Raw genomic sequence first — 21,958 nt, 5'->3', positions numbered from 1 at the left:
TGCCCAGCGCCCGGGCCATCTTTGCTCCAATGGAGCCTTGGCTGCGGGAGGGGAAGAGAGAGACAGAGAGGAAAGCGCGGCGGAGGGGTGGAGAAGCAAATGGGCGCTTCTCCTATGTGCCCTGGCCGGGAATCGAACCCGGGTCCTCCGCACGAAAAAATAATCTTTGACAAAAGAATTTTTTATGGTGCTAGATGTTTCTAGAAAAGATTCAATTAAAAATATGTATGTGCACTTTAATGATTCTCTGAGATTTTTATAGGTTATAATTGTAATTTTTCCTTGAAAGAGACAAAAAGAACACAAGCAGCAAGCTTTATTTCATCAGGAATCAGTAATTTAGTAATTGCCTTAAACTTTCTTTAGATCAGCTTTAAAAGAACACCAAATTTCTGAAAGTTTCAAAATGGCTATTAATATTATTAAAAGAAAGCAAAGAAATTAATATGGCAAGTATGTATTTTGCCTTTAAAAATATAATTTCATTTTTATATACAGTACAATACTAATAAAGATTAATACAAATTCTTGTATGGAATGCAGTACACCACATAAAACCACAGAATTTTAGAAATCCTTAGTCCAAATACTTCATTTTACACAGGTAAAATGTGAGTTACAAGAATTAAGTTATCTGAGAAAATGAGAGTACTATTAGTAACAAAACTAGAACTAAACCAGATATGCAGCTTCATTTCTGATGTAATATTTGCTTTCTACTTTTTATAAGGTTGGAAAAGAATAATCACAAAGTCAAGTCAGAATTTCTAGTTCAAATAGTATCCTGGTTCGATCAATCATTTCTTGCACATCTACCACATACGGTGAACTATGCTGGGGGATAGGTTTCTTTTGAGATGGGAGATTAAGAGGCTGATATGACAGGAATAGGAATGGCAAAGACAACTAAACTATTAAATTTAAGAGAAATAAAAAAAATACAATTAAAATTAAAAACAGGGCCCTGGCTGGTTGGCTCAGTGGTAGAGCGTCGGCCTGGCGTGCGGGAGTCCCGGGTTCAATTCCCGGCCAGGGCACACAGGAGAAGCGCCCATCTGCTTCTCCACGCCTCTCTCTCTCCTTCCTCTCTGTCTCTCTCTTCCCTTTCCGTAGCTGAGGCTCCACTGGAGCAAAGTTGGCTAGGGCACTGAGGATGGCTCCATGGCCTCTGCCTCAGGCGCTAGAATGGCTCTGGTTGCAACAAAGCAATGCCCCAGATGGGCAGAGCATCGCCCCCTGGTGGGCAGGCTGGGTGGATCCCGGTCGGGCGCATGTGGGAGTCTGTCTGTCTCCCCGTTTCCAGCTTTGGAGGGATACAGAAAAAATAATAATAATAAAAATTAAAATCAGAAAGCAGGTGCACCCATCTAAACTATTAAATTGAAACCTTGAGTGAATAAACTGACAAATACTTGTCAATTTACGTACAGCATATTATAACCTTTTAATAAATGAAAGTAAACTTTCTACATGATAAAAAGTAATTTATATTCAGATAAGGATGACTTCTCTACTATCATATTTTTCATAATATGCATTGTATACCTTAATACACAAATGTGTAGCCTGATCTGCAGTGGCGCAGTGGATAAAGTGTCAACCTGGGATGCAGAGGCTGCCAGTTGGAAACCCTGGGCTTGCCTGGTCAAGGCACATACAGGAAGCAACTACTATGAGTTGATGCTTCCCACTTCTCCCCCCTCTTTCTCCCTCTTTTTTTCTCTCTCCCTTCTTTCTCTAAAAATCAATCAATAAAATCTAAAAAACAAAACAAAAAAAATACAAAAGTGTAAGTTTCTCTGACAAACCTGTGATTATTCATAACGGGGCTCAGTTAGTTTAGTTTTTGAAATTTAAATGAGGAAATACCTTACTAAGAAATTAATTATATAAACATAGGGGAACATTCACAAAACTATTTGAGAGCAAATTCTTTTCATAAAACCCACTAATTTAAAAGTATTTATAAAAGCTGGCAAGTTAATTATGTCATTTTATTTTTTAAATTTACTTTTATTGAAATATATTTGACACATAACTGTAAAAATTATAAGCAATTCTTACTCATTTAAAATACAAAGATATATTAGCTGAATTATAATCTATCTATATACAGTATAGATATTCCTATACATACATATGCATACATATACAATGACATACATTTAAAAAGAAGACCAGTCTTATTTGTAATAATAATGGATGTAAACTAAAATTTAATGAACTGATCTATCACTCAAAAAAAAATAACCTGTAGTCATCATAAAGAATGAGGTTGTTGGCCCTGGCCAGTTGGCTCAGCGGTGGAGCATCGGCCTGGCGTGCAGAAGTCCCGGGTTCGATTCCCGGCTAGGGCACACAGGAGAAGCGCCCATCTGCTTCTCCACCCCTCCCCCTCTCCTTCCTCTCTGTCTCTCTCTTCCCCTCCCGCAGCCAAGGCTCCATTGGAGCAAGGATGGCCAGGGTGCTGAGGATGGCTCTGTGGCCTCTGCCTCAGGCGCTGGAATGGCTCTGGATGCAACAGAGCGATGCCCCAGAGGGGCAGAGCATCGCCCCCTGGTGGGCATGCTGGGTGGATCCCGGTCGGGCGCATGCAGGAGTCTGTCTGACTGCCTCCCCGTTTCCAGCTTCGGAAAAATGAAAAAAAAAAGAATGAGGTTGTTGTAGATGGGCTTACATGCAAACTTTTTAAAAACACTAAGTGAAAACAAGCAATATGCAAACTAGCATACATAGTTTGATCCCACAGGTAAAATATAATATTTTAAGATCATACTTTTATATGTTAGTCAAAGCAAAATTAATTTTCTAGAAGGATACACAAGAAACTGGGGAGAAGTTCTAAAATTGGGAGAAACTCTTGATTTACATTTTATACTACTTCCTTGAAATTTTTTTTTGCCATATGAATATACTGCCTTTATATAAAATACTTTTATAAAATTCTTAAGAAAATAAAGAATAGCATATCTTTAAAAAATTCTTTAAGTTATATTTATAGCTAACATAGATGGCAATTAATTTACCTGATCCAATTAAAGTTAGGAAACTTTTACCATAAGCAGATAAAACAGTATATATTTTAATCATATAGTAAAAGATTAAAATTGTCTATGAAATGCTTTACTTACAATCCTCCTTCTAGGAAATTACAAACATTTTCATCTCTCTTAGATACCAAATGGAAAGTCTCCCTGATGATCTGTTGTTGTGTATCTTCACTCTGAGAAAGAATAATTCATATACATTAGGATCAAATGTACAGGTTTAACTACATAATAAAAATTTTAAAAGAAGCTTCTGATCAAGATGGCAAAGTAAATACTGTGTTCACCTCTTCCCACAACCACATCAAAATTATAACTACAGAACAACCATCATTGAGAACTTTCTAAAGATTAGTTGAACAGAAGTCCTATAACTAAAAATATACTACTCACATAAATTAGGGGATATTTCAAAATGACTATGAAGTGATAAAATATCCCCTAATGTCTGTGAGCAGTATATATTAAAGAAGCCACGTGGAGACAGGTAGGAGAGGCGGAGAATCTGAACTGCTGGTCCCACACCCACATGTAGTGGTTAAAAATATCTCAGGTGCTAAGATCCCCTGGAGGAGTGAGGGGTCCCAGCCCACACCAGACTCCTCAGTCCAGGATTCCAGTGGTGAGAAAAGAAGTCTCCATAACTTCTGGCTGTGAAAACCAGAAGGGATTGTGGCTGAGTGAGATGGAGAGCTGCTGAAGTCCCGGTCATTCCTCTGAAAGGGCCTGCTCATAGATTTACTCGCTGACAGATTCACCTGCACTGGGGAGGCAACTCAAAAAATACCAGGGACATAGAGGGAAGAACTGAATTTTCTGGCTTCAAGAAGAGGACTGGAGGGGCATACAAACAGAAGTGCTGGCAGAGGATATTGTTCCTTTGTTGATCCTTGCTGTTGACCCAGCCTGCTCTCTTGGGTAGATGCCATATCTGAGTTTCCCTCAACCTAGCTAACACAGTTTTCCTCATCCTGGTGATTCCCTGAAACCCTGCCTCACCCACCTTGCAGACCCACCTAAGCTGCTTCCAGTGGCTTTTCCACACAAATGGCCTGTCTTGGCTTATGCCTCAGACTTTCCTAAAACCTCTTATTAAAGATTCACAAACCCCAAACAAGCAGCATCGGCCTTGTTGTGCCCCGTATCTCTTGCTCAGCAGCCCCAAGCCCAGCACAAGTGGTGGCCAGCCTCCATTCAGCTCTCCCAAGCTCCTCCCAGCCCAGCACAAGTGGCAACCATCTGTAGAGCACTTTGTAGCTCATATTAAGCAGCCCTGGACAGAGCACAGGCAATAGCTGACCTCTGCCTGCACCAGAGACCCTCCACAAATGACACACTCAAAGGGCATACTTGGCAGGCACCAACTCACTAAAGAGAATCCTGCTTTGGAGGTTCAACCCAGGTATAGCAGCCCCTCCACTGTAGTCACAGCCAGTCCTCACAATCTATCAGCCTGAGGGTCAATCCCTCCTCCTGATGTGCTAACAGCAATCAAGGCTCAACTACAACAAAAAGGCACACACAACTCACACAAGTGACTCTCCTGGAGCACCCAGCTCAGTTGACCTGGGAGACTGTACCACTGGGCCCCCTATGACACCCAGCGTATAAGGTCACTCATCAAAACCAATAAATATAGCAGCTTTACCTAATACTTAGAAACAAACACAAGGAGAGAGCTAAAATGAAAGACAAAGAAACATGTCCCAAATGAAAGAACAACAAAATTCCATAAGAAGAACTTAAAAAAAAAATGGAGACAATCTATCAGATGCAGAGTTCCAACCACTAGTTATAAAGATGCTCAATGATCTCAGTAAGAAGAACTTCAACAAAAAAGGTGAATAAAACAATAACTGAAATGAAGAATACAGTATGTCCGTAAAGTCATGGTGCACTTTTGACCGGTCAGAGGAAAGCAACAAAAGATGACAGAAATGTGAAATCTGCACCAAATAAAAGGAAAACTCTCCCAGTTTCATACCTATTCAGTACAGGCAGATGTGGGCTCACGTACAGATTTTTTAGGGCTCCTTAGGTAGCTATCCCGTATAGCCTCTACAGCAGGGGTCCCCAAACTACGGCCTGCGGGCCACATGCGGCCCCCTGAGGCCATTTATCCGGCCCCCGCCGCACTTCCGGAAGGGGCACCTCTTTCATTGGTGGTCAGTGAGAGGAGCACATTGACCATCTCATTAGCCAAAAGCAGGCCCATAGTTCCCATTGAAATACTGGTCAGTTTGTTGATTTAAATTTACTTGTTCTTCATTTTAAATATTGTATTTGTTCCCGTTTTGTTTTTTTACTTTAAAATAAGATATGTGCAGTGTGCATAGGGATTTGTTCATAGTTTTTTTTATAGTCCGGCCCTCCAACGGTCTGAGGGACAGTGAACTGGCCCCCTTTGTAAAAAATTTGGGGACCCCTGCTCTACAGACTCGTCACTGACTGATGGCCTACCAGAACAGGGTTTCTCCACCAAACTGCCAGTTTCCTTCAACTGCTTATCCCACTGAGTAATGTTATTCCTATGTGGTGGCGCTTCGTTATAAACGTGCCGATATTCACATTGCACTTTGGTCACGGATTCGAATTTAGTGAGCCACAGAACACACTGAACTTTCCTCTGTACCATCCACATCTCGACTGGCATGGCCGTGGGCTGCTCCGCTGATTACACAATGTTAATGTGATCATCTGTGTATGCACACATGCTGCCACATCATCCCACAGAAACTGGGAGGGTTTCCTTTTTATTTGGTGCAGATTTCACATTTCTATCGTCGTTTGTTGCTTTCCTTTGACCAGTCAAAAGTGCACCATGACTTTATGGACACACTGTACATTAGAGGGAATCAACTGTAGATTAGATGAAACAGAGAATCAAATCAGCAGTTTGGAAGATAAAGTAGCAGAAAACACTATATCAGAACAGCAAAAAGTTTTGAAAAAGAAATCCAAAAGAATGAGTAGTTTCAGGGGCCATTTGAACAACTTCAAGCATACCAAGATTCACATCATAGAGGCACCAGAGGAGAGGAGAGAGAGCAAGGGATTGAAAACCTATTTGAAGAAATAATGACTGGAAACTTCTAACCTGGAAAAAGAAATAGACATAAGCCTAGGAAGTGCAGAGTCCTAAAGAAGATGAACCCGAAGAGGCCCACACCAAGACACGTCATAATTAAAATGCCAAAAATTTAAGCCAGCCTGACATGTGGTAGCGCAGTGGGATAAAGTGTCGACCTGGAACACAAGGTCACCGGTTCAAAACCCTGGACTTGCCTGGTCAAGGCACATATGGGAGTTGATACTTCCTGCTCTTCCTCCTTCTCTTTCTCTACCTCTTTCCTTCTCTCTACCTGTTTCCCTCTCTCTCCTCTCTGTAAATTGAATAAAGTCTTAAAAAAAATTTAAGACAAAGACTCTAAATAGCAGCAAGAGTAAGAGAGATAGTTAGAGAAAGACAGTTATCTACAAGAAAGTTGCCAGAAGACTGTCAGCTGATTTCTCAACAGATACATTTCAGGCCAGAATGGATAGGCATTATGTATTCCAAGTAATGAAAGCAATGGCTTATAACCAATATTACTCTATTCATTAAAGCTATCATTTAGAATTAAAGGCCAGATAAAGAGCTTCTCAGACAAGAAAAAACTGAAGGAGTTCACCACTACCAAACCAGTATTACAAGAAATTTTAAAGGGACTTTAAGAAGGAAAAAAAGAACCAAATTATGAATAATAAAATGGCAATAAATACATATCTATCAACAATTACTTTAAATGTAAATGGAGTAAATGCTCTAATCAAAAAACACAGTGTGGCTAAAATGGGTAAGAAACCAAGATGCTTACATATGCTGCCTAGGAAAAATGCAGTTCCTGAAAATGGAAATTTAAAAAAAAAAAAGCTGCGGTAGCAATATTTATACCAGAAAAAAATAGACTTTAAAACAAAGGTTGTAACAAGAGACAAAAAAAGACCCAGCAATTTCTCTTTTGGTATTTATCCAAAGAAACCCAAGACACTAATTCAAAAAGACATATAAATCCATATGTTCACTGCAGCACTTTTTACAATAGCCAAGATATATTGTAGAAGCAGTTTAAGTGTCCAGTAATAGACACAGCAATATTACTCAGTCATAAAAAGGAATGACATCCTGCCATCTGCAACAACATGGACGGACCTAGAGAGTATTATGTTAAGTGAGATAAGTCAGACACAGAAAGACAAATACCATATGATTTCACTTATATGTGAAATTTAAAAAACAAAGAAAAAAGAAACAAATTCACAGATACAGAGAACGTTTTGATGGTTGCCACATGGGAGAGGGGTTAGGGGGATGGGTGAAAAAGGGGAAGGGATTCAGAAGTACAAACTGTTACAAAACAGTCATGGGGACGTAAAGTATAACACAGGGAATACAGTTGATAATATTGTAATAATTATGTATAATCTCAGATGGGTATCAGATTTATCAGGATGATAGGGTAAGTTATATAAATGTCTAATCACTATGCTGTACATCTGAAACTAATATAATATTAAATGTCAACTGTAACTGAAAATAAAAAATTATTAAAATAAATTTCATCTAAGAGCTCCTTGGAGAACTAACATATCACATCTTACAGAAACAAAACCCAGTATTTTTTTATGAAAAACAAAACAAAAAACAATGCTTTATAGTTTAGCACTACAATATAAGTTATTTCTAAGTTTCAAGATCAACAAGAAAAATATTAAACAGATGAATTACAGACACTTGTAAAAGGGACACTAGGTATTAATTAGTCAAAGCCCATTGTTTTACAAATGAGCAAACTGAAATAGAGAAGTTATAAATAATTCATGTAGCTAATCTTAATGGAAGAAAGTCTGGAGCCTCCAATTAAGTAAGCTTAACTAAATACAAATTGAGGTAAGAGTCCATCTATCTTACTAATCTTAATAGGTTATCAGAAAATGGAAACCAGAATGGTGAATAAACTATGGAAAATGGTCATGTTCTCACAGAAACGAAAGAAATAAAGGCAGAAAAAACAGCCCTGCTAATTAAAATTATAATCATAACATTAAGTACCCATACAATCAATGAAAACATATAAATATGTTTAGTAATATCAAGTATTGTCAAGAATGTGGAAAAACAAAGCACTTATACAATACTAGACAAACTGTAAATTGGTACAACCACTTCTGAAAACAGACCAGCACTACCTAGTAATATTGAATACGTGATTACCCCAGGACAATGCCATTCAACATTAAAAAGATGTTGGCAAGACTACTTGTAGAAACAGTATGCAACAGCAAAAACACAACAATGTAAATGTCCATCAATCCTAGAATGCATAAAGAAATACGGTTTATTTGTGCATGAAATATTACACAGCAATAAAAATGTGATAATAATGCCCATGATGATCCTAGAAATGTTGAATTTTTTTAAAAAAAATCACAGAAAACTTATAAACACTATGATTATATTTTTAAGCTCAAAAACATACAAAACTAAATAAGGTGTTGAAGGACAAATATATGTGGCAAAACAAAACATGATTTAAAAAATTCAAAATGGTGGTTATAGAGAGGAAACAGGATGAAATACAAGAGATATAGAAAGACTTCAAAGATATTGGTAATTTTTCTTTAAAAAGATGGTAGACACATAGTAGTTAGGGCATTATTTATATCTTGCAGATATTTAATATACAAATATTATTTTGCACCTATTCAGTATTTCATTAAAAATTTAAAAGAAGGATGGGGAAGTATTATATAAAACAGCTGCCCTTTTCCTTCCCTGTGTTTGCTTTATTGTCTCCACCACCTCCTTCTGATCTTCATCTAGAGCTAAATTGTGTCCCTTGGATGACCTTACCTACTTTTTCAGTTTCAACCATGTTATTATCCCCCAATCTTTAAATCTCCCATATCTCTATGGGAATATGAAAATAAACAGATCCTTTCTCAGAGCTTAATACAAGAAGTAAAATATGAATGCAACTATTATAAACTTTTATTTAGAGTTCTGTATCTTGCCTTTTTTATATTCCAAAAGAGAAATAGATGTCTTTATAATCAAACTTAGAGGGCAATCCCTGACACATGAATAGTACAAATAATATAAGTAAAAGGGAGAGCAAAGACTTTCAGCAGCAAGATCATCTTCAAAGAAAAGTGACAGATATTTAGGAAGATCCATAAAGAACAGACGGAATTCAGAAAGCCAGGGTATAGACAGGGTAAAGTTGCAAGATACTTGAGACAGAAAGAAAAATATGAGCAAAAGAATGAAATCAGCAAAACAAGGAGCATATGGGATATAATTAGTTGTTTTCGTAATGAAAGGAAAGAAGTCCAAGGACTAAGCTTCAAAGCACTCCAAGTAGCATTCAGGAAAAAGAGAAGGCTCCAGCAAATAAAATTCTGCAAATGTGACTTTTTTTTTTGCCAAGTCTCTCCCAAGTAGTAAGTCTGGCTAGACTTGGTGTATGCGGATGAACCTCACTTCAGCCTGAGTGCATAAAGAACAAGTAATCAGGATGAGGCTACTAAGTCCCTAAAAATGAGGGAAGAGGGCACCTATAACAGAAACTGTATTAGCACTTGCCCACATATTTCATTAAATTTCTTTAAAGAATCTTCTGCTGTTTCCCTCACAGTGTATAAAAATGTATTTTAAATGCTTAGCACCATAAAGAAGGCACTCAATAAATGACAGATATTAACACTCAAAAACTACTATCATACAAAGATGTTTCCCAGTTTCAGGGGCAAAGACCCTATTATTTAAATAAAAAAATAGCTGAGAAGAGGATAAACTGAGTTTGAAGTACTTAAAGAGAGACTCTGAACCATGGTAGCAAATATAAAAGTCTGAGAACTCAAAAACAAGGTAAAATTTAAAAAGTTGGGAGTAAGGTTCTTAAAAATTCAATGGGGAAAGAACAGTCTTTTCAACAAATGGTGCTGGGAAAACTGGAAATCCACGTACACAAGTATGAAATTATATACCTACCTAATATCATACATAAACTAACTTAAAATTGATAACAGACCTCAATGTAAGAACTAAAACTAATAGTCATTCATCTTTATGACCTTGGATTAGACAAAGCTTTCCTAGGTATAACACCAAAAGCACAAGCAAAGAAAAAATAAATTGGATGACATCAAAATTTAAAAGCTTTGTGCTGCAAATGATGAATTTGCATCCAGAATATATATATTTATATAAAGAACTCTTACAACTCAATACAAAAACAAACAAACAAAAAAACCCAGAACTTAAAAATAGGCAAAGGATTTGAATGTACTTTTCTTCAAAGAAGATATGCAGATAACCAATAGTTGCTTAAAAAGATGTTCAACACCATCTGTCAACAAAAAAATACAAATTTCCCTGGCCGAAGAGCTAGGTTGGTTAGAGCCATGGTCAGGACACATACAAGAGTTCGATGGTCCTGTCTCTCTCTCTCTCTCTCTCTCTCTCTCTGTCTCTCTCTCTCTTCACTAAAATCAAGAAATAAAAATTAAAAAGAATACAATCACACACACTAAAAATATACAAATCCAATTCACAATACATATTACATGGCATTCACCAGGATGACTAGAAACGAAAAGACAGACAGTAGCAAGGGTTAATGAGAATATGAAGAAAGTGCAACTTATACATTACAAAAGATAACAAAAATGGTACAGCTGCTTTGAAAAAAAAAGTCTGGCAGGTCTTCAAACAATTAAACATAGTTATCATATGACTTATCAATTCCATTCCTAGATATATACCCAAGAAAAATAAAAACAAATGTCACACAAAAATTTCATATGAATTCACATAAACATCAAGTTAATTATACATAGTAGCCAAAAAGTAGAAACAATTTAAACATCTATTAACTGATAGAGGAATAAACAAAATGTGGTGTGTGTGTGTGTGTGTGTGTGTGTGTGTGTGTGTAAAACACAAAATATTATCTGGCCATAAAAAGAAACAAAGTATTGGTAGATCCAACAACATGGATGTATCCTGAAAGTTATCATACTGGAGTGAAAGAAGCCAGTCACAAAAGACTACATATTTCATTCCATTTATATGAAATGTCTAGAACAAGGGTCCCCAAACTATGGCCAGTGGGCCGCATGCGGCCCCGAGGCCATTTATCCGGCCTCCGCCGCACTTCCAGAAGGGGCACCTCTTTCATTGGTGGTCAGTGAGAGGAGCATAGTTCCCATTGAAATACTGGTCAGTTTTTTTAAATTTAAATTTACTTGTTCTTTATTTTAAATATTGTATTTGTTCCCATTTTATTTTTTTACTTTAAATTAAGATATGTGCAGTGTGCATAGGGATTTGTTCATAGTTTTTTTTATAGTCCAGCCCTCCAATGGTCTGAGGGACAGTGAACTGCCCCCCTGTGTAAAAAGTTTGGGGACCCCTGGTCTAGAAGATGCAAATCTATAGACACAGAAAACAGGTCAGTGGTTGACAGTGACTGGGGGAAGTAGGAATTGGGGATTAACTGTTGATGGGGTTAATGGGTACTAGGTTTCACTTAGTTTGATGAAAAATGTTCTAAACTTAAATTATAATGGTTGCATAACAGTGAATACAATAAAAACCATTAAATTATACAGCCCTAGCCAGTTGGCTCAGCAGTAGAGCACCGGCCCAGTGTGTGGAAGTCCTGTGTTTGATTCCCGGCCAGGGCACACAAGAGAGGCACCCATCTGCTAATTTTTTTTAATTAATTTTAATGGGGTGACATTGATAAATCAGGGTACATATGTTCAGAGAAAACATCTCTAGGTTATTTTGACATTTGATTATGCTGCGTTCCCATCACTCAAAGTCCAATTGTCTTCTCTCACCTTCTAACTGGTTTTCTTTGTGCCCTTCCCCTCCCCCAACTCCCTTCTCTCCTCACCCCCACCCTGTAACACCCAAACGCTTGTCCATGTCTCTGAGTCTCATTTTTATGTCCTACCTATGTATGGAATCATATAGTTCTCAGTTTTTTCTGATTTACTTATTTCACTCAGTATAATGTTATCAAGGTCCATCATCCATGTTATTGTAAATGATCCGATGTCATCATTTCTTATGGCTGTGTAGTATTCCATAGTATATATGTACAAAAGCTTTTTAATCCACTCGTCCACTGATGGACACTTGGGCTGTTTCCAGATCTTCGCTATTGTGAACAATGCTGCCATATACATGGGGGTGCATTTTTTCTTTTCAAACAGTGCTATGGTGTTCTTGGGGTATATTCCTAAAAGTACAATAGCTGGGTCAAAAGGCAGTTCGATTTTTAATTTCTTGAGGAATCTCCATACTGTTTTCCACAGTGGCTGCACCAGTCTGCATTCCCATCAGCAGTGCAGGAGGGTTCCCTTTTCTCCACATCCTCGCCAGCACATATTCTGTTGTTTTGTTGATGAGCGCCATTCTGACTGGTGTGAGGTGATCTCATTGTGGTTTTAATTTGCATTTCTCTAATGATTAGTGATGTTGAGCATTTTTTCATATGCCTATTGGCCATCTGTATGTCTTCTTTGGAGAAGTGTCTATTCATTTCTTTCGCCCATTTTTGATTGGACTGTTTGTCTTCCTGGTATTGAGTTTTACAAGTTCTTTATAAATTTTGGTCATTAACCCCTTATCAGACGTACTGTCAAATATGCTCTCCCATTGTGTAGTTTGTCTTTTTATTCTGTTCTTATTGTCTTTAGCTGTGCAAAAGCTTTTTTTTTTTTTTTTGTATTTTTCTGAAGCTGGAAACGGGGAGAGACAGTCAGACAGACTCCCGCATGCGCCCGACCGGGATCCACCCGGCACGCCCACCAGGGGGTGACGCTCTGCCCACCAGGGGGCAATGCTCTGCCACTCTGGGGAGCCGCTCTGTTGTGACCAGAGCCACTCTAGCGCCTGGGGCAGAGGCCAAGGAGCCATCCCCAGCGCCCGGGCCATCCTTGCTCCAATGGAGCCTCGGCTGCGGGAGGGGAAGAGAGAGACAGAGAGGAAGGAGAGGGGGAGGGGTGGAGAAGCAGATGGGTGCTTCTCCTGTGTGCCCTTGCCAGGAATCGAACCCGGGACTTCTGCACGCCAGGCCAACGCTCTACCACTGAGCCAACCGGCCAGGGCCAAGCTTTTTAGTTTGATATAGTCCCATTTGTTTATCCTGTCTTTTATTTCACTTGCCCGTGGAGATAAATTGGCAAATATATTGTTGAGAGAGATGTCAGAGAGCTTACTGCCGATGTTTTCTTCTAAGATGCTTATGGTTGTACGGCTTACATTTAAGTCTTTTATCCATTTTGAGTTTATTTTTGTGAATGGTGTAAGTTGGTGGTCTAGTTTCCCCACCTGCTTCTTCACCCTTCCCCTTCTTCTTTCTCTTTCTGTTTCTCTTCCTTCCCACAGTCAAAGCTTCACTGGAGCAAGTTGGCCCTGGCGCTGAGGATGGCTCCATGGCTTCTGCCTCAGGTGCTGGAATGGCTCTGGTTGCAATGGAGCAATGCCCCGGATGGGCAGAGCATCGCCCCCTGGTGGGAATGCCGGGTGAATCCCGGTTGGGTGCATGCGGGAGTCTGTCTCTCTGCCTCCCCTCTAGTCACTTCAGAAAAATACAAAAATAAAAATAAAAAATAAAATAAAAATACATTTTCAGTGGGTATATATTACAGTATGTGAATTATATCTTAGTAAAGATTTTTTTTTTAAGGTTAGGTAATTCCTTAAAAAAAAAAAAGCTAGAGCAAGTTCTATAGTTACACTCTTTCCTGGAAAAGTCTCCTTATAGATATATTCTCAGAAAGAATATTGATGATATTGTATTTTGTATAAGAAGGAAGTTCATTTCCAAATAAGGCTTATATAACTTAAACACTGGAGTCTTTGAGAATAAAAATAAAAGAGGCATTTTAGTCTGAGGAAATACAAAGAGCAGTTGAGAACAATCTCTGGAATGTTCTACAGTTCTTTTAGCTCCATAATCTTCCAAATTTTCTACTGGAAAAGGAGAAAAAGTTCTGGAGATCGGTGATGCTGATGTTGCACACAATATGAATGTATTTATTCCTACAGGGCTGTACACTTAAAATGGTAAATTTTGTTATGTATATTTTACTACTGTAAAAATTACTTTAAATAATCACACTAAGATATATTAATGACAGGAAATAACAAGATATATATGTGGTGGGATGAACTAGTAATCTTTCCCACTTAGCACACAGGAACCAAAATAATCAATGGGTCTGGCACACTACCAAAGGGTTCTTTCCTCCTGTGCAACAAAGAAAATAATGACTGATAGCTAGTAATTCTTGTAATTATACCAAATTTCAACCAAGGCATTAAGATGTAAATACTTCTCAACACAATAGAAATGATTTAGTGAGCTTCACAAAAATTTGCACTCCTATAATTAAGACTGTGAGATGTCTGAGAAAAAGAAATGCTTTTCTTCTCAAGCTGTATTACTTCAGAGGTATCTTAGGACATGGGACCAGTTTGATCACTGATGTCATTAGTATAGGCACTGCAGAGAACTGGAGCACGCACTTTACTTTTATTCATTGAGTAAACACTCCTACCTTTCCAGAGCCTAAGATAACTGGGTGGAAAAGAAAATAATTGAACAGATGAGAATATTACTGCCTTTTGTGCAAAATACAAGTAGGATTCAAGGAGCAATGACTCTTCTTGTAGAGAGCATGTTGGGGATAATGTCATCAGATTGAAAAGTTTAAAGAGGATGCTGCATGACTTGGCATGTAGGCCAATCTGGCCCTGTCTTTCTGTCTGACCTCATCTCCTTCTCTTTTCTTCTTTTTAAGTGAGAGGAGGGGAGATAATGAGACAGACTCTTGCACGTGCCCCATCGGGGATCCTCCCAGCAACCCCCTTCTGGGGCAATGCTCAAATCAACTGAGCTATTTTTAGCAACTGGGGCCCAACTGAGCTACTGTAGGAGGCGAAGATGGAAAGAAGGGAAAGAGAAGCAGATAGTCACTTCTCTTTTCTTTTTGGATTTTATTTATTGATTTTTAGATAGAGGAGATAGAGGGGAGAGAGAGGGAGAGAGAGAGAAGTGGGAAGCATCAACTCATACTAGTTGCTTCCTGTATGTGCCTTGACCCAGCAAGGCCAGGGTTTCAAACCTGTGACCTTAGAGTTCCAGGTTGATGTTTTATCCACTGTACCACCATGGTTAGGTGAGCTGGTCACTTCTCTTGTGTGCCCTGACTAGAACTCGAACCAGGAGGGTCCATATGCCACTCCATCCACTAAACCACTGGCCAGGGCCTGACCTCATCTCTTGGCACTCTTCCTTGTAACACTCAACTTGTCTTCTTGCTGTTCCTCAACACACCACGTTTGGTCCCATTTGAGGAATCCTGCACTTCTTTCTGCCCAATATATTCTTTCCTCAAGTGTTCTCATACACTCCCTTACCAAATGCCAGGACCACAAAAAGGCTTTCCCTGGTGATCTTATCTAATATAGCTTTCCCCCCATCATACTTTATCCCTTTACACTGTTTCATTTTTCTTCATAGACTAATCACAATCTTACATAATTTGTTTAATGTCTGTTTCCTATAACTAGAATGTAAACTCACAGGACAGGGATAACATTTATTTTACTCAGCATAATATTACCAGTGCTTAAAACAGGGCCATATAAACACAAATACAGAAAAAATATGGGCAGAGAAAAGAGAGTGTAAAGGTCAGATGACATGCAAAAAGGCTACTTCTCTTCTCAAGGGACTGTCTAGAAGTGCCTCCCCTGACTGTCTCAAGAACTTAACACCTGTTAGTTAGAATGTTGGCCTTTATTCTTCCTACACTGAAATATCCGTTCTGAGAGCTGCCTGATCCTTCAGTAAAGAAAGTTGTTCATCTATTCTGCAGTTCAAAGGATTTGGTATGGGGAAGGCTGAAAGGTCAGAATGGACAAGCAGTGTGAGTTTTATACAACGACTTGCTTGACAGGGACTGGTTCCTTTTGCTGGTCTCCAATTCACAATCACCTTGGCTTATAATCAACACCAGTTAAGAGACCCATAACCCACAAGTACAAAGATGACTCCAAGTGCTAAAGACAAGAATAAATTCTGACTTTCCAACAAAAATTAGCAAATATTTGTCTTCAGGATCAGAAAAGTGAAGGGCCCTGATAGACTCAGTTTACAAATATGAGTTCGATTTTGTAAAAAAAAGATATACACTAAGAAAAAATATATGGAAACTATTAAAGTGCTATTAACACATACTAATGTATTTTTAAGCATTCTAACAATGGAGCAGCCAGATATTAACATGTTTGGTTATCTTAAAGCCACAGATGTTCAATAAATCCACCAACAGCTTTGATGCGTTCAGTTTGTGTTATTAATATCTAAAAAGTGTATACTCTTCATTGCCACATTCTGAAAGGAAATACAAAGACTAGAGAAAACACAACTAAATGTTAATAGTTATCTGTGGATAATGAAATCAAGGATGACCTTAGTGATCTTAATATTTAAATATTTTTCAGGTAATCACAAAAAAGAAACACATTTAAAAATTAAAATAAATAATTTAACAATCAACAATTTTGCTAAAGAAATATACATATAGCTATAGCTACTCAAACAAGGCCTTCCTCTATTTAGAAAGGCAGAGGAATGACCTATAACACTGCCCAATTTATATAACTCTTTCCTAAAGACAAGAATCACTGTAATTCTGAATATTTTATTTCCTCCTTTAATTTTCAACAGGTTTAATCTTATTTTTTTTAAAAAAGCAAGTCTTTGAGCATACTACCTACAAAAACTGTAATCATGGCTGGGGGGGCTGGGTGAAAAAGGTGAAGGGATTAGCAAAAACAAAACAAAACTCAGACACAGACAACACTGTGGTGACTACCAAAGGGAAAGGGGTGGGAAGAAGTAGAAAAGGGTAAAGGGGGATAAATGATGATGGAAGGAGACTTGACTGGAGTGGCAAACACAATACAACATACGAATGATGTATTATAGAACTGTACACTTGAAATGTATATAATTTTAATAACCAATGTCACCCCGATAAGTTCAATAAAAAAATTTTCTAAACCAGAAATAAAATAATTGTGATCATATTAGAATGGAAATTTCCAACGATCCTTTGATATAAAAAATAACTCAAACTAAGATCTTTTGTGTGACATGTTCAGAACTGCATATTTCCAAAAACTATTCCTAATATTAACAACATCAGAAGCAATCTGAAATTACAGAGAAGAAAATATTATCATCTATTCAAAAGAAATACCATGAGCTAATACAGAGGAAATAGTGTGCATTTGTTTGCATCCCCAACTTCTATTGCTCTTCTACCTTTCAAATAGAATACCAATTTTATTCATGTTTCCATCTTCATCCTCAGCTCCAAGGATAGACCCTGATTACTGTAAGTTATTATTGGTCCTGGTAATGATTAATCAGACTGAAGGGAAAGATATACTGTATTCTAGAACTGCAGGAACAGATCACTCCTTATGGATTAAACTGATTACCACTGATTTCAAAGAGAAAAGCAGCCTTTGGATATCAACTTTGTGAAGAGCAAAGTAGAGAAAGAAATTGGATCTATGATGAAGTCACTGCTTTGCTAAATCAAATAATTTTGGAATCCGTCTACTACTCTACATTTCCTATTCTGTATACTAACAGTTCTTTTTAAGCAAAATTTGTATCAGGCTACATAAAACCCAACTTATGCATCCAAAAGCATCCTAACTAATGTGAAAAGAAACCAAATCACTTGGAATTATCTTTTTCATAAAACAGCTCAAATACAATGTGTTAATATAATGTGTTAACATCTTAAAACTTACAACTGCTGACAATTTTATCTTTTTTTTTTTTTTCTGAAGTTGGAAACGGGAGGCAGTCAGACAGACTCCTGCATGCGCCCGACCGGGATCCACCAGGAACGCCCACCAGGGGGCGATGCTCTGCCCATCTGGGCCGTTGCTCTGTTGCAACCAGAGCCATTCTAGCACCTGAGGCAGAGGCCATAGAGCCATCCTCAGCACCCGGGGCCATCCTTGCTCCAATGGAGCCTTGGCTGCGGGAGGGGAAGAGAGAGAAAGAGAGGAAGGAGAGGGGGAGGGGTGGAGAAGCAGATGGGCACTTCTCCTGTGTGCCCTGGCGGGGAATCGAACCTGGGGACTCCTGCATGCCAGGCCGATGCTCTACCACTGAGCCAACTGGCCAATGCAGACAATTTTATCTTGATCACAAAAATAAGCTTAACTACCCCATCTGCCACACTGTCATAACAGTCACTAAACATGGATGCATCTTTCTCTAAAGATTTTTTAAAAGGTTAAAGAAAGTTATACATACTTCCAATACTTTGTATCTGTTATATAAACAAATTCAAAAAAGAAAAGAACAATCTTATAGCTCCTTTTGGGACTTGCATTTGGTTGACAAACAACTTAATAATTAAGTACAGTTTATAAAAAAGTTGAGGCCACTCCTGTACATAATAATTTGAAAACCCTCCTGTTTGCACTTGTGTGTGTAAGCTCACCCCTGAGTATACATATACAATTTTTTAAATCTGTGGAAACAACTAAGATAATTCGTATAAAACCATTTTTAACTTTATTAAAGTGATTCAACAAAGGATATACCATGGTTCATTAATAACACAGAAATCATAACCCAAGGGTTTATTTTTCTTGTTTGATGGCTATGTAAAAATATACCTGGTTTAAGAAATAATAGTCTCATTAGTCATTTGTAGTAATACACAACTATTGCCAGGCAAATATTAGACTCAAGTTTACTATTGTCAAGTCACTGTGGCCAAGTAAGCATCAATTTAAAGAGACAAACCAAGAAAAACACTTGAACTTGTGTAGTCATAGCTCAAGGATATAGAAGGCAAAAACAAAAGAGAATGCATTCTGAGTCTACCTTTGAATTCTGATTCTAGCAGAATGAACCAAAAACTCCAGTTTAGCCAAATGTGTGTGTGACTTCAGGTATCTCATAATAGCAGCTTGAAGGCACTGTCAAATCTAAACATTATAGCAGGAACTAGAAATATGCACTATTTAAGGGTAAAGATGAGCATATAAATTGTTACTATGAAAGAGGATAAATAAGGAATGAAAATCCAATGCAGTAGGTGAAGCTGGCTGGCAAATGGTTAAGCACTTTTTGAACTGCTTAGTCTTGAACCATTATTACTAGACTCAAACGTCAGCATTCTATCAGGATATAAAACTATTAACACAACAACACCCCTAAATATTGCTTAATAAGATAAAATCAAAATTGTCAATCTTAGTGGATATATATATATATATATATATATATATACTTCTTAGAGATTCTGGTCAACTTAAAACAGAAACCGTGGAAATAACAGCTATTCCATTACTTTTATCCTAAAGGCATGGATTCTTCAAACCTCTCATCAATGAAGGACTAAATTTTAAGAACTGGAAGGAAATTTAGGAGGTACAGTAAACTGTTGTACATGGAAATAGAGTCACAAGAAATTCCTGATGGAATTCAGAGCTGGTTATGCTGATGTTTGTGATGACATGACTACAATATATTAATAAATGTTGATTTTTTTGTTCAACAATAAATGTGAATTCTTGTTCATGGAAAAATAAGACATCCCCTAAAAATAAGACCTAGCACGTCTTTAGGAGCAAAAATTAATGTAAGACACTGTCTTATTTTCGGGGAAACACGGTAACTTCTAATCGAAACTCTATGCCAAACTAGAAGACACCAATAAATACAGTTAGCAAAGATTTATTGAGACCTCCCTATATTCAAGACTGCAAGTGACACAAATAGATCTAAGACCTGATACCATCTCTCATGAAATCTAGAGAATGCTCCAAAGGAATTACAGGCTGTGAAACAGAATATTACACTGTTATAAAGATAAAAGTAGTCTGGCCTGATTGCTCAGTTGGTTGAAGAATCATCGTAATACACAAAGATTGTGGTTTGATACCCAGTCAGGGCACATAGAGGAACAGATTGATGTTTTTCACTCTCTCTCTCTCTCTCCCCCCACTTCTTCTCTCTCTAAAATCAATACAGAATTTTTTTGCCTGACTATGCATTGGCGCAGTGGATAGAGTGTTGGCCCGGGACATATAGGACTCAGATTTGAAACCCTGTTGAGTTGTTGGGGTTGCCCGCTTGAGTTGTGGGGTTATTGGCTTGAGCGTGGGATCATAAATATGATCCCACAGTCACTGGCTTGAGCCCAAAGGTCACTGGCTTAAGCAAGGGGTCAATGGCTCCACTGGAGCTCCTCAGTCAAGGCACATATGAGAAAGCAATCAATTAGCAACTAAAATGCCTCAAGGAAGAATTGATGCTTCCCTTCTCTTTCCCTTTCTGTCAGTTCCCATCTCTCTCTCTCTCGCCCCCCTCACTAAAATAAATAAATAATAAAATCAATACATAAATATTTTTTAAAAAGATAAAAGTAAAATCTTATGAGCCAGGAGGAGTCTTTCAGCAAGATCAAAAGGCATTAGGGAATGGTTAAGTGATGTCTGAATTAGGCCTGGAACAGCGGTCAAATCTAGGTGGTTGGCAATGAAAGGAAAGGACATTTCAAGTAGTGAGAATAGAATAAACACGGATGCCCTATACAAACACAACCTATTTCCAACTACTCTTTCTTTTCATATTCTGCTCTTGCCATGCCAGTTTTCTTGGTGTTCCTTCACATTTAGGGCAGATTCTTCAACAGGCTCTGCCTCCTTAGGGTCACTGCATCTCCCGCTCCCTCTGCTTGGAATGATCTTTGCCCCAGATAACTGTAAGGCGGCCTTTCTTACCTCCTTCAAGTTTTTGTTCAAATGTCACCTTCTCAGTGAGAACTTAACTGTCTTATCCTATTTTAAATGATCATCCTTGCACTGTCACCTTTCCCTGCTTGTTTTCCACAGCACTTGTAAATATGACACACTGTATATTCTACTTTTTATTAGCTCTGTGTATACCCCCCCACAGAACAGAAGTTACGTTTGTTCATCTCCAGATTTAAAAATACTGCCTGCATCTGGTAGGCATTTGTTGACCAACTGACTAAAATAAATGAGTGAAAAAGATTTTTGCCCTCAAATAGGTTCCAGTATAGTGAAGGGTACAAATATATAAACAAATAAGTAACCTTACATTATTCCTGAACGACAAAAATATATTTGGCAAAACCCAATGTATAAAAGACTAATGTACAAAAATAGCTCTGGTATCCCTATTTCTACATGGCTAGTGACCACCAGATTCTTCTCTATACATCTCATTGCTCCCTGCCCCCAGTTAACACTGTCACTCACTGGCCAAAAATGACACCAGAGCTGCCACTGCTGCCAGAACTGCTTCTTCCCACATTAACCTTCACACTACCTGCAGAGTAAAGGTAAAACAGAAAGTATTCTGTTCCCATTGTTAAACAAGAGAAAGATGCATTCCTGGATTTTCAGGTTAAATTCATCTTTCTGTATATGGTTAACTTTTAAACTGCAGGAATGTTTACACTGATATTATGGGTTAAGCAAGGAAACTATTTTTAATATTGTTTAATTATCAAGTGTAGACGTAGAAAAGCAAATTTTTGAATTTTATTTCATTACTGGAACATTCTTTCCCATACTGCAAATGGATGGCACAAGCAAAATGGTTAAGAGAAAGTTCCTTCAATAAAGGCTAGTACTATATTTTAGGCAAAAGGATAACAATGTAAAGTTAAAGGCATTTTTTTTTTTTCACTCAGAAGGATCAACTAGAATTTTATCCTGGATTAAGGAATGATGTAGAATTCTTAAACAAGGCATTAGCATTTAAATTACATTA

General features: G+C 37.9%; 1 protein-coding gene across 4 annotated transcripts in view; it reads right to left on the bottom strand.

Annotated features, from left to right (window-relative positions):
• The window catches only part of AP3S1 (adaptor related protein complex 3 subunit sigma 1), an 81,683-nt gene that overhangs the window by 58,328 nt on the left and 1,397 nt on the right, over positions 1 to 21,958 (bottom strand). For all 4 annotated transcript variants that reach the window (XM_066382066.1, XM_066382067.1, XM_066382068.1 and 1 more), the window contains exon 2: positions 3,132 to 3,223. In XM_066382066.1, coding sequence (XP_066238163.1) covers positions 3,132 to 3,223 — 92 coding nt within the window. The remainder of the gene's footprint in view (positions 1 to 3,131; positions 3,224 to 21,958) is intronic.

The sequence above is a fragment of the Saccopteryx leptura genome, chromosome 4 (genome assembly GCF_036850995.1).
Source record: "Saccopteryx leptura isolate mSacLep1 chromosome 4, mSacLep1_pri_phased_curated, whole genome shotgun sequence".
Taxonomy (NCBI): Eukaryota; Metazoa; Chordata; class Mammalia; order Chiroptera; family Emballonuridae; genus Saccopteryx; species Saccopteryx leptura.
This window is presented reverse-complemented; position numbering and strand designations above follow the sequence as displayed.